Here is a 14,591-nt window from a genome sequence, read left to right on the forward strand (position 1 = left end):
AAGGGGAGAGGGACCAGCCCCCCTAGGGGGAACTGGATAGTGACAATTGGTATGAAGGGTTTCCTCTACATGGACCAATAACTGATCGCCCCCACATATGCTCTTTGATTACAGTATCTGCTGGAACAGATACTAAACAAAAGTGATTTGATTTTGGCCAAAAGGCCGAGCATGGCACGACGACCGGGAACACAAATTCGTTTTCAGTTTCGCTTTTTTATACTGAAAAGCGAAATGAAGACGTGGCAATCGAAAAAAATCTAAAAAATAGCGCATAACAGTCGGGCGAATTAAAGATAGACATAACCCCCATTCATAACGTATAGATATTATGATTTAGACAGTATATAAAAAGTTTTAAGGAGTGACCCAACCGAGTGCGCCCCCCCCCCAAAAGCCTTGGCCGGACATACACAAAAAGTGCACAAACACACACATTTTCGCTTTTATATATATACTAGCGGGGGTACCCGGCGTTGCCCGGGTGTTTGGAGGGGTGTGTGCTGTTAAATAAAAAAGAAACCGGGGGGGGGGGGGGGAAGTTGTTAGGATCGAACCCAAAGCCCTGAGGTGAAGTTTGAAAATAAAATCGGCTAGCCAGAATGAGTTACTGAAAGATGTTTGAATTTATTTAAGTAAGAACCAAATTGACAGGTGCGCGCACAGAAGTCGTCGAGCGTTATGACGACGATGTAGGTTTGTTTGTTTATAAGTGAAGTAAAAAAAGAAAACAACGTTAAAACTTAAGCCGGGGGGGGGGGGATCAAAACATCGAAAAAAACACAAAAAAAATAACGTAAGGCAAACGAACGATGTTAAATGTAAAAATCGAAAAAACAAAAAAGAAAAATGACTTAAATAAGCCTGTTTCGATATTAAAATTAAAAAAATCAGTGAGTACTAGGGTGTTTTTGGGTGTGTAGTCGGGGGGGGGGTAAGCGAAGTAAAAAAAAAAAACCCCAGAAAAACGAACGTTACGTGAAAAATGGCTTAAATAACACTGGTTCAATATTTAAATTTAAAAAAAAAAAAAAGATATCTCACACCACGATTCAAACCCAAAACGTTTAGATAACGAACCAATGTGCTAACCAACTGAGCTAACGTGACATACATGAAATTTACTCAGTTTTTTTTAACTATTTAAAGTAAATCAGGTCATCACGTCATCTGACGCATGCGTAGAACCAGTCGTCGTCACGAGAGGACCGTTTTTGTTGACCCCCCCCCCGTCAAAAATTGTCGATTTTGGTGTGAAAAAATAAACGTTTTTGGCCAATTTTTCGATATTTTTTGAGTGAAGGATGGAGCTTCAATATGATACCGAGTTTGTGAATTTTCGTTGTGTCTGTCAAAAGTATTTAGCGGACACACAAACACACATACATACACACATTTTCGCTTTTATATATATAGATATAGACTAGCAGGGGTACTAGGTGTTGCCTGGGAGTTTGTAAGTGTGTGTGTTAGAGGGTAAATCAAAAGAAAATGGGCGAAGTAAAATAAAACAAAAGAAACGATGTTTAACTTCTTTAAAAAAAAAAAAGAAAACTTTTGGTAGGTAGGTAGTATCGAACCCGAAGCCTTAAGGCGAAGGTGAAAAAAAAGAGGGTGAAAAATACAAAAACATTTAGATACATAAGACAATTTACAATATTTGTTCAACATCATAAAAACATTTTAAAAAAAAAATACCTTACTACATTTAAACATTTTGCAACAGTTATAACTTCAACAACAAAAAAAAAAATCATCTGTAACAACAACAATTCAACAGTCTGTCCAAAACAATTGTCCCTTTTTTTTTCAAAAACAAAACAAATGAAACACACAAAAAATAAAAAGCCGAAAAATTCAACTATGAACACAAAATGCATTTCCAAACAGACTTTACACGCTGTTTCAGAGAGTGCATGCGACCTTTGAAAAATTCCTGTTTTGATTGACAGATTAAATTCAACAATTCGTCCAAACGATTTCATATTGACACAATTTTCTAATTGACACTTCATACAAATTTCAAAACAATAATGGGTGACCCCCAATCTCTGCATTTGCGTGTATGTGTGTGTGTGTGTGTTTTTTTTTATCAAACCAATTCATTTATCAATGAATTACGCATGGTGACGTGTTTACTATATTTCCATTCATTACTATGGATTTCTTTTACGGCATATCGGCCTTTTCTTCTTTTTTTTTTAATATTTCTTGTATCTTTTGTTCTCTGTGTGCGTGTGTGTTCAATTTTTTCTTTCTTTTTTTTTTCGCATTTCTGTGATCGTGTAATTTCTTTTTTTCCGTGGTATTATTTATTTATTTATTTTTTAAATTATCTTGGACCCTTTTAAAACGTTGTGTTTCTTTTTCTTTTTTTCGTGGTATCGACCCCAGGTTCAGTTTTTTTTTTTTTTTTTTAAACCACCCTTGCATGAGTGGACTAGTCACGTACACCAAAATATGTATATGTTGCATATCGGGGGGGTCTCATTGAGAGAGTCTTAGGAAGAGATGCTTAGAAAGAGTCTTATTACAGTGAGGGATGTTGTAAGACTCAGAGAGAGAGAGAGAGAGAGAGAGAGAGAGAGAGAGAGAGAGAGAGAGAGAGAGAGAGAGAGAGAGAGAGAAAAGTTCATTATATTGTAATAGACTTAGATTGTTCATGTTATTGTTCGTTTATAACGATTCCTATATATTAAAAATGTTCATTCCTTAATTGTGTTTATGGAAGCAGAAGGGGAAGAAAGCTCTTTGAGTGAGGACATTATGATGTTGAGACGTGTATGTAAAGACATATAACACAAATATATAATAAAATTGGACTTTACCTTTCTTCAGAATCATAAGACACAAGACGAGCTTTACAAAAAACACTTGATGGTTTATTCTTCACACGGCCGTGATTCCATCATCAAGAATTCAAAGTTTCACATTTTTTCTTGAAGTGATGTCTCGCTTCCAGACGTCTGACTGTCCCTGAGTTTTCTCACTGACTGCCTAACTCTAACTAAAGTTTTTCTCTATTCCTAGAACTTTCTATTTTCCGTGACGTCATACACATGTTAAAACATGTGCATTCTTTCACGTGTCCTGGACATATGTGTCCAAAACTTTTCCTATTTCTACAAAAGGAATTTTAACCTATATTCAATATGTTAAAAACATTATCTTATACTGCATTCTTTCAATTTAAAATTTCATAACAAACTTGATAGTTAACATTCTTTCCTTGAAATATTTATCTATTTCTAAACAAATGTTTTGTTTTACATTTTTAAATTCTCACACGTAATCTATTTCTAAACTAGATTACGAGGTTCGAATTTCGCCTATGCCATTTCATTTTCATTTTAAACTAAATTCTCCATTTTTATACTTACATGAAAAGGGGACAGCCCTTATCATGTAACAGAGAGAACTTGGTCGTTTACTGTCTTAGATGTGCTACCATAAATGGTAATGTCGTCAGCATAAATGTCTACAAATGATGTAAGGATGTGATTTGGAAGATCATTAATGTAGATCAGAAAAAGAGTTGGGCCCAGGATGGACCCCTGAGGGACACCAGCATTAATACTGTGAGCTTCTGATTTTTGCCCCTCAACTACGACTCTTATGAACCTTTCAGAAAGAAATGATTTAATAATTGAGAAGACATTTCCATAGCTGGAGATCTTGTGAAGTAAACCTTTATGCCATACCCTATCAAAGGCTTTAGATATGTCAAGAGCAATTGCCCTAAAAAGGTAGCCTCTGTCGAGAGATTTACTAATCCTATGAGATATAACTGTAAGCACATCTGCTGTAGATCTAGCAGAACGGAAACCATATTGAGTGTCACTAAGAAGGTTATTTTTTTTGAGATGGTTGATTACTTCTGTATTTAACACAGATTCCAGCAACTTACTCATGACGCACAAAAGACTTATTGGCCTGTACTGAGAGGGGAATGAGCGATCACCTGAATTCTTAAATACAGGGCATACTGATGAAATTTTCCAGGGTGATGGGAAACTATTCTCCTTAAGACAACGTTTAAACAGTTTTGTAAGTATGGGCGCTAGTTCAGGTTGAAGTTTTTTGAGTACTATAATTGGAATACCGTCAGGGCCAGTTGCTTTACTGGAATCAAGGCTTGGCAACATCACGTACAGATATACGTATATCACATAGCATGTTTTCTGATACAGGAGGAAATATTGGGGGCTGGCGGCCTTGGTCGCAAAGGGTAGAATTAGCTGCAAAGTTCTTGGCAAAGAATTTGGCTTTGTCTGATGCTGACGAGATTACCTAAGGTCCATTGATGATAGTTGGGATAGAGCACACGCTTCTGTTCAGGATTCTGTTTGCTATTTGCCAAAACTGGTGGGAACCAAGCCGCTGCTCAGCTACTTTGGACTTAACGGATCTTCAACGTTCTGAAAAGAAGACATGGTGCCATGGTGCCAGTTTAATGTAGGGGTCTGAGGTTTTAGCCACATTTTCGCATTGCGAAAGACTAGCTCTGCTAGAAAACTGGAACCGATGTTACACGACAATATTCTCCTTTTATGGGCCGATGAATTTAGGTTCGTCATAAAGCATAATTAAAAACTAAATGATGTTTACTTTTTACAATTTATATAAGTTTGAAAACTTGAAATTCACTTCGTTTTTTTTTTTTCTGGAAAAGGAAAAAATAAAAACACAACTAAAAAGGCGCAATTTGTTCACTCATAAAATTAAAAACGTGGATATTTTTTGGATAAGTTTTTTTTTCTTAAGTCGTAACTTATCAAGGATAAAACCCACTTGAGGATAAGGTTTTTTCCCTAAAACAAAATAATAAAAAAAAAACAAATAACTCTTATCCAGAAAAGGCGCACATTGTTTACTTGTAGAAATAAAATTAGTTTTTTTCTACTAATGAGTCGCAACTTATCAAGGATAAAACACGCTCGAGGAGAAGAGTTAATGAGGGAGTTTTTTATCACACTAAACAAAGAGCGTCTTTTCTGGATAAGTTTTAGTTTTTTCTAATGAATCGCTAGTTATCAAGGATAAAACACGCTCGAGGATGAGTTAATAAGGAGTTTAAGCAAAAAATTAGATAGTGATCCCCGACTGTGTATAGTAATACAAACCCCTAAAAACATATCCTTGATATGTTGTGACTCAAGAAAAAAAAACTTATCCAGAAAAACTCACATTTTTAATTTTACAAGTGAACAAAATGCAATTTTCTGGATAAGTTTTAGTTGTTTTTTTTATTTTTAATTTTTTCAGAAAAAAAAAAATCAAAGTGAATTTCAAGTTTTCAAAAAATGTGAATAAAAACTTGCATTAATTGTAAAAGGTAAACATTTAATTTTTAATTATACTTCATGACGAATTCAAATTCATTGGACAATAAAAAAGGAATATTTTTGTGCAACACCAGCTGCAGTTTTCTGGCAGAGATAGTCTTTCGCAATGCGAAAATGTGGCTAAAATCTCAGACCCCTACATTAGACCGGCACTAGACTTTCTTCTCAATCTCTCAAATGAAAGCAAGAAAGTCAGATAAAATCTTTTTCGGGTAAATTTTTATAATTTATTAAAATTTTCTCCAATTTTTAATGAAATATCAAGTCTAAAAAGGCACTTACATCAATAAAAAAAAAAAAAATATATTTTCAGTTTTTGAATTTATGGTGGACATACACGAGTGAGGCCCACATTGCAAAATGTGCACTGACAGACATTATATTGTAATATATAATATATATAATGTTGTAAACAGCGCGTTGTGGGGAGCGTTCCGTTTTTGCTCTGGGGGGGAAAAAAAAAAAAAAAAGGAAAGAATTTTGGTCTGTGTGGCCTCCTTTTTTTTTCTTTTTTTTTAAATTTGGCTTGAACTTTGTGGTTTTCGGATTATTTTGTTATATGTTTCTTTTTTTTTGGCTGGATATTTTTTTTTTAACAAACAAGCAAAATTAAAACAAAATAAAAATTGATGCTTATGCACTTATGTTACCGTGATTTAAAAAAAAAAAATTTTTTTTAAGTGCCTCCCCAATATTTGAAGTGTTTCTAATTGTTTTTAAATGTTTGGAACTTGTGTCCATACCCCCCCCTCCTCATTCGGTCACATACATATTAGGGATACTTTAAGTAGATACCCACCTCCCGCTAATAGTGTGAGAAATTCTGCAGAAATAAGCAGGTACCTCATTGGTCGGTTTGTCTGCCCAGAATTTTGTTTGAATCATTCAGATTGCTTGTTATTACTAACTGCCGAGGGTGTTCTTGGCACCAAATTGATCCTTTCAGAAAACCAGTTTCAACACAGACACGAGTTGAAAATGGACACTCTTCACTCGAGTCTCGCAGCTTCAAAATTACTTTGTCTCTTTGAAACGTATTGATGTCCTAATGTGGGCAAAATGTTATTTTCATTTGCAAACACCAATGCCCTTATGTTGGGCGATTTATATTTATCGCACGCTGCTGTGCTCTGTGAATCAATTGACTTTTATCATTACAATATAATGTCTGTCAGAGAAGGAATATAATGTCTGTTGCAGCATTCTTCGTCAGTGTAGTTTTGTACCCAGTATTTCTCAAAGATGAACTATTACCCCTTTGGGTGTTACTGGCCCACTACGGCAGATAGCTGAAGATGGCGCATCTTTTGTAATATGGATCTTTTTGCTTTAATAAAATTTACGTTGAAGTTTAAAAGGTGAGCCTGTTGTAATTTCTGATTGGTTTTCTTTCATTCTATCAGGAGCAAAACCAATGTGAGAGAATTTCTCACAATAAATGCAGTCGATAATATGGATTTCACATGTACATGTGAAATCACACAACCAATGAGAATGGTTTGCACTTATTGATCTGTGCTGAAATAACATTATCATTTAGAAAGCCATTCTTAACATGGGGACGGGAGGGTGTTGTGTACCTATTCTGTACTTTTACCTAACAATTTAATTAAAACAAATATCATAAAACTTTAATTCAACTTGAAAATACTATTTAAAAAATAGCGTGGATCAATAAGTGCACTTGCACCAAATAAAATTTCAGTTTTCCGAAATGAGAAAAAACAGTGACGACATTGAAATGAAAACTCGGTTTGACATGTGTAGCGTCAGCGACTCGCCACCAATATTAAAAGTGGCTGTACAAGGAACATTTCAATTGCACGTACAGCTGCTGTCTATACTCATGCAATTTCCGTGCACAAAACTAAAAACTTATCTTGTTTCGCCGACGTAGCAGCTCACGTGACAAAGATGTTTTTTCATTCAATCAGATTACGAAGAAAGTGAATTTCAAAAATATTTTTTCTGACAGCTTTGGTTGGAGTTAGTTTGAGACCTATAAAAAAGGCACATGCACCAATCAGTCGCAGTAAAAGCCAGCCAGTGTGTCATAACACCAGAGACTCCATTGGGTCCGACGTAAAACAACCAACATCGTTTCGCGTGCGTCACACATCTAAATTCTCCACATGGAAATACCATATCAGCTAGAATTAACATTTACCGTTCTTGTTTCATTTTGTTTCATATTAACATCCGCTTCGGATTAACAACACTGAATTAATATAACAGATTTTAATACCGTGCGCGAGCCTTTTCTAGTCTCACACAAAAACACGTTCACATCTCAAGCTATATTACTTGTCATATACATACGCGCACACAAACATATGCGCCCATGTCCACACACGTACATATATTCACGTTCGCGTACATACACTCACATTCACGTGTACACGCGCACACATACGCACACAAGGACAACGTCACTTCCCCTTTCAAAGGAAATCCACACATGCGCAAAAGACCAGCAACTTGATTTTTCGGCCATTTTTGGCGGTGTCTAGTATAGAAAGTTTCTGGTATTCAACCACGTGGTCACACTAACAGGCATAAAAAATATGGCTATCGATTGTGGATTTGGATAATAATTATTATAATTGCACATTGGGATAATTTTAATCTAACAAAATATAGTAAGTGAACTAGTTTTTGAACTTTTATTTCTATCGGAGAAAGTTTAATATTTCTTTTTTTTTTATTTTTTTTTTTACTGCAAAACAAAATTTTTATATATTTTTCAGTCCATTCTTTTAATAATAAATAAAAATTTTCACTGAGTATTTCCAAATATTTTAAAGATAGCATTTTTCACAGCAGTTTTTTTTTTTTTTTACGATTGGTGAATTTTCAATATTTTAGCACCGGGCGTAATTTATTTCTTTGAAATATATTTAAAACTTCAAGTTTGTTTTTTATAACATTTAAACTATAAATAATTTACATGACGCGTTTGTCTTACTATACATATAGATTCACAAAACTCGTCAAAAAAAAAAAATAAATAAATGTTACCAAAGGCAAGTTACTTTTTAATCTAACTGAATAAGATTTCAGTGTTTTTATGTAATGTAAAGTGTTTCCTCGAAAAACATACAGTGTTTACCAATGTATTTGAAAAATGCAAATGGTGGCATGCTTGCTGTTGAACACGGTAAGTTTGGGAAAACGAGTTTAAACAAAAAAATTATACAAAATACTGTTAGAAACTTGCTCAATATATGTTACCGTGACATAGACGGACATATATTCGGTGGGTTTCTAACAGTATTTTGTATAAGTTGTTTGTTTGAACTCATTTTCACAAACTTACCGAGTTCAATAGCGAGCATGCCGACATTTTCTTTTTAAAATATATTGATAAACATTGTATGATTTTTGAAGTGATTACACGTTTTAAAGTGAGTAAAACCAGTAAAAACCTTTCCAGATAGGTAGAAGAGTAACTTATCTTTTCTTTGATAACATTTATTTAGTATATATTTGATTTTTGACCACTTTTTCGAATTCATGTGTATAATAATACAAAACCCTAAAAACATATCCAGTTAGGTAGAAAAGAACTTACCTCTCCTTTGATAACATTTATTTGCTATATATTTGTTTTTTTGACAACTTTTTAGAATCTATGTGTACACTAATACAAACCCAAAATTTAATTTAACTTGGAAATACTATTTAAAATACTCGTGCGTACACTGCACAAGCACCCTTATTATTATTATTATGATAATAATAATAATAATAATAATAATAATAATAATAATAATAATAATAATAATAATAATAAAACTGGTGTAGATGACCTCGACTGGCACCACACCAACTAGTTGTGAAGGGTCAGGGAGGGTGGAAAGACCAAGGTGGAAGAGTACTAACCAAATCTCCACTGGAAGTGTGCAGTTCAAATCTGGTACCAGGGGGAGGCATTTTGTCACCCAAACTCCAGAAAACACCAATGGTCAATGCCAACGAGAAATCATTGACAACGGCTGTTGCAATAACATGCAATCATCTGCACAAGTGGTCAAGAGGTGGAGAACACTGGAAATCTGGGAAGACTTGTTGTCACTTGGTCTCCAGGGAACACCACAGGTTACTACCAGTGAGCGATCCCTAATGATGGGCTGTGAGACAACTAATACGCTACACATTTTGATGAAAACCATGGAAAAAAATGGACATAGAAGAACAGAAAACCAAAACTTTAAATATAATTTCTGTATTCAAAGTAATAGTTATTTAAATATTTCAACATATTATCTTGTGGGAAAAATCCAGTTTCCCAATAAGGGTCACTCTGAATATGAACAAAAATAATCTCAGTCATGAAAGATGTCTCCTCCACCGACCGAGGACAGAAAAGGTAAAGTGTAGCATCAAAACAGATACTACACTGTGATCTTGTTCGAAATTCATAATTTAGTTTTATCAGTATTAAATTGTATATTGCTTTAAAATTACTTAATTTTACATAGATAATATTTATATTTTATATTGAATAAAGTTCAGTTTCAGTATTAATCGAACTATGTTCCTTTTTCATTTTAAAATGTTTTATCGCTCTTTTTCAAATGGCTCTCATATAGTACTGACAGTCTGACAAATCTTACCTACATTGCCTGCAGACATTTTTCAGTTAATAGGCCTTCTTCTTAATCTCGGTGGCCGTGATGATACTCCTATTCATCTGGTTCCTATACGCAACACGACCATCTTCATTCTGTGACAGGCCGTACACGAAGGTTTTCCTTTATTTTGGTTTATTTTTGTTTATCGCTAATGCTAATCTGGACTTGCACCAATTTTCCTGTTAATAATTACCTATAACTATAATCTCAGGCAAAAAAACAAAAAACAAAACCATAACAAAATAATACGAAAAGCGCAAAGTTCCTTTTATTTTTATTTATTTATTTTGGCGGAGTTGTACAACCATCCACCCCCATGAGTAATTTCTATACTGATAGGTTTTTGTAATTTTTTCACTGGATTATTATTGATTGGACACTAATTAACCAGATTATGAAAAAAGAATTGGGGGAAAAAAAAAAAAAAATCATTATTTTGACATTCGAAAGGGGTGCTCACTTTTTAGTTACAACGTTCTGGTAAATCGGTCACCCATTTTTTTTTTTTTTTTTTTCTAAATACGGAAGTGTCTTTGGGAGATATGAAACGGTCCCATGTTGACGAATCAATGTATCGGGAGGCGTACGATATGAAACTTGACAACGGGATGGAAAATTACGAAACATTTCTCCAGCATGTTAGTGAAATTTATAATACTTAAAAAAATTACAAAAAAAAAAAACAAAAAAAAACATGCTAGCGTTTGTATACACATAGATCTGAAAAAGTTGTCAAAAAACAAATATATAACAAATAAATGTTATCGAAGGCATGATAAGTTACTTTTCTATCTAACTGGATAATTTTTTAGTGTTTTTATTTAATGTAACATGTTTATCAGCTCAAAAAACATACAATGTTTACCGATGTATTAGGTGTATCAGAATATTGGGGTAATTTTTTACACCCCTAACACGAAACTGCGAATAAAATATAAAAAACTCGTAATTTCTCTTTTAAAAGTGGGTTGTTTATTTTCTTTATGGATTACTAGCATGGATTAAAATTGACAGTTATTGTGTAGGGAAATGTACAAAGACAGACAGACAGACAGACACTGTCACTTTTATAGATATATAGATACTTCCAAAAAACTATTAAAGTTGTATAAAAAGTAATAGAAATATGTTTTTTATTTTTTAAAAAACAATGTTTACAAAGTGCCGGCTAGCGTCCATTCAGCCATTTTTTTTTACATAATGAAATCAACTGAATTTTACAAGTTAAATATTTTTCAATTTTTAAACTTTAAAAATCTATCAAAATTTTTCTATTGATTCAATTTTTACGATATTTTCAGGGTCAATGTGAAATTTTATGCTCTTTCCAATAAACCAAATATAATATTTTAGACAAACGTTTTTTTTTAAATTCACCCTCCCATTTTGAAATGTCTATTAAAAAGAAAATAATTAATTTACTCACCAAATTGTTATATATCACAAATTGAAGATAAAAGATCAATAAATGATATATTCAAATTTAAAACAAAAAAAAGTAGTGTTTTTTAGAAATTTACCTGTAGAGTCCGAAGTTTAAAACCTTTTTTTTTTAAACCACATTGTTTTTTTTTTGTTTTCTTTTTTAAATGAAACTTTATAATCTTTTTATAGTGTACAGAAAGTTTCGTTTTATTACGAAAATTATTTCTATTTCATTCAATGTTTTTTTTTTTTTAGATATAAAAAAAAAAAAATTCACTCCATAAAGTGGAAATTAAATATATTAAAATCAAAAATTCGTGTATTTTTTGAGAAAAGACAAAAAAAATATTTCTTGAACTGTTTTTTTTTTTTTTTAAGGCAAAAAATTATAAATAAAATGTGACCAGTTTTCAGGTATGGAGGCACAAATTTCTTTACGCACAAAGGTAGACGGCTAACGCGAATGTGTGGTTTTTACTTCCTTCTGTCCACCCGTAATTCAAAACAATAAAAAAAAAATAAAAAAAAATATTTCCGGTTTTAAATAAAAACGTAAAATGTTTGCATGATGGCGGGTTTTTCAAATCGGCGTTTAAAAAATTCTTTTATTTAAAAAATAAATGGATTTTAAAATATAAATATGGATAAAATGCAACTAATTTTTAAAGGTAAGTGTTTTTTTTTTTAAATTCATATCGATTTTTTATAATCGACCTAAGTTAAATTTCGTTTATTTTCTTCATATCTTTTAAAGAAAACCGATTTAAAATAACAAATATTGCATAATTTGATATTAAACCCGTTATTCTTAAAAAATTTGGCCCTTGCTCCTTTAATTGAAAAAAAATATAAAATATATTAGTGTTTAAATGGCATTTTTCGAGTAGTTATAAGCTTGGAAAGACAGAGGGTCGAATTATTCAATATTTTTTCATGCATTCGTAAGGTTAGTTTCTGACACATCTACCGATGTATTTGAAAATTGCAAATGGCGAGGCACAGTAAGTTTGGGAAAACGAGTTAAAACTAAGAAAATACACAAAATACTGTTAAAAACCCACCGAATATATATCAGCCTATGTCATGGTAACCTATATTGAGCGAGTTTCTAACAATATTTTTGTTAGTTTTAACTCATTTTCCCAAGCTTACCGTGTTTACCAGAGTGCCCCTGCCCCGCCATTTGCAATTTTCGAATACATCGGTAAACACTGTATGTTTTTCGAGCTGAATAAACATGCTACATTAAATAAAAACACTAAAAAATTATCCAGTTAGATATAAAAGTAACTTATCTTGCCTTTGATAACATTTGTTATAGATTTGTTTTTTTGACAACTTTTTCGAATCTATGTGTATAGTAATACAAACCCCAAAAATCAAATAAGTTTATAAAAAAAAAAAAAAAAAAAAAAAAAAAAACTCGAAACTTATTTTCATAAAAAAAACAATTAAAAAGTCATGTTTATTCTATCTTTTTTTTTTTTCTTTGAGAAACAAAAATATTTCTGACTCACAAATTACTTTCTATGGTTTTGATATACCCGCGTTTTTATTGGTTACAAAATGGGTGACTGATTTACCAGAACGCTATAACTAAAAAGTGAGCACCCCTTTCGAATGTTGAAATAATGATTTTTTTTTTTTTTTCAATTTTTTTTCATAATCTGGTTAATTAGTGTCCAATCACTAATAATCCGGTGAAAAAATTAAAAAAAAAAACAAAAAAAAAAAAAACAAAAAACTATCAATATAGAAATTACGCGTGTGATGGTTGTAACTCCGCCTTTTTTTTTTTTTTTTTCTTTTTTTTTATGCAAAAACGGGACGGTTCCTGCAACGCGTAACGTACAACTTTATAGTCAGTGCGTATTCCGCAATGGGGGCCTCATTTGTGTACGTCAGCCGAATTCCTTATTATAATTTTTATAATGCAATCATCTAAATTTAAAACGTTGCTTATGACAGTCGTGAATTCTGAATCGATGGCAATAAGTACTAATCTTCGTACTAAGCAAAATAGCATTTTAAAAAGTAATTTGCGACAGGCCTCAAGGTAAAATTAGTTCAAATAATTAAAAGCATAAATAAATAATGAAACAATTCTTAGATGGATAGATTATATTTCGTTACTTGATGAAAAAGCTGATTCAAGGGAGATTACTTCAACTTGAAGAATTGCGTCCCCTTATAAAATGAAGTGGATTTTAGATTTAACTACCGAAAAAACAAGAAAAAAAATGTTTCATTTCAGTAGGGACTGCCAAACGATTGTGAAGATTGGACCGCATGTCAGATTTGTGTGTACTATACGAACTATGGAAAAATAGAAGCAACTTAATGATTTTTTAAAACCTTTGTTTATCTTCTTCAAACTGCAATTAATAATTAATCTTTGTTATAATTTTGTTAGGTTTTAAGATTTACACAGTTTAATGATTAATAATATTATAAACATTTGTATATCAAATATGAAATACGAATGTTCTTTTGGTACCTACGGGCTTCCATATTTTGTTCGGTAAAAAGAGACAAACAAAATATGAGAGTGGGGGCTACAAAATGCTTAATATTGTGCGATATTTTCAAATTGGTTTTAATCTGGCGATAAAATAACTGACAAGAGTCATGTTTATATTAAAACTTAATATTAAAAAAAAAAAAATTAAACACAATTAATTAAAAATCTATGTTGTAACGGAACATTTTGAAATAATGGAATTTTAATCATTTAAAAATTAATTAATTTTTACGAAGTTTCCTTTTCTTGGCAGTTCAAGTAGTATATATTAATTCGAAAAAAAAAAACCGCTATTAAAAAAAACATATTAAGTTTATATCAATTTTTTAATTGCAACTTCAAGGTAAATTTTTGTTCAATATGTGTATTTAAATTTTTTGGGTTTGTATTACTGTACACATAGATTCGAAAAAGTTGTCAAAAAACAAATATATAACAAATAAATGTTATTAAAGGCAAGATAAGTTACTTTTCTACCTAACTGGATATATTTTCAGTGTTTTTATTTAATGTAACATGTTTATTTAGCTCGAAAAACATACTGTGTTCACCGATGTATTGGAAAATTCAAAATGGCGCCCGACTCTTTCTTTAACACGGTAAGTTTGGGAAAAGGTGCTATAATTATAAAACTAGACAAAATACTGTTAGAAACTCGCTCAATAT

At 32.0% G+C, this 14,591-nt stretch overlaps 1 protein-coding gene across 12 annotated transcripts in view; it reads right to left on the reverse strand.

Moving 5' to 3' along the window:
* The window catches only part of LOC145248787 (kin of IRRE-like protein 1), a 2,909,730-nt gene that overhangs the window by 326,504 nt on the left and 2,568,635 nt on the right, over nucleotides 1-14,591 (reverse strand). Inside the window, exon 1 of one of the 12 annotated variants that reach the window (XM_080110426.1) lies at nucleotides 2,829-5,163. The exons of the other annotated variants lie outside the window; for them this stretch is intronic. Within the exon in view, the coding sequence (XP_079966552.1) occupies nucleotides 2,829-2,844 (16 nt within the window). The 5' untranslated portion in view covers nucleotides 2,845-5,163. Of the gene's footprint in view, nucleotides 1-2,828; nucleotides 5,164-14,591 lie in introns of those variants that run through there. 12 annotated transcript variants of the gene reach the window in all.

This window comes from Euprymna scolopes, chromosome 27 (assembly GCF_053919585.1).
Source record: "Euprymna scolopes isolate OS-2025 chromosome 27, ASM5391958v1, whole genome shotgun sequence".
Classification (NCBI taxonomy): domain Eukaryota; kingdom Metazoa; phylum Mollusca; class Cephalopoda; order Sepiida; family Sepiolidae; genus Euprymna; species Euprymna scolopes.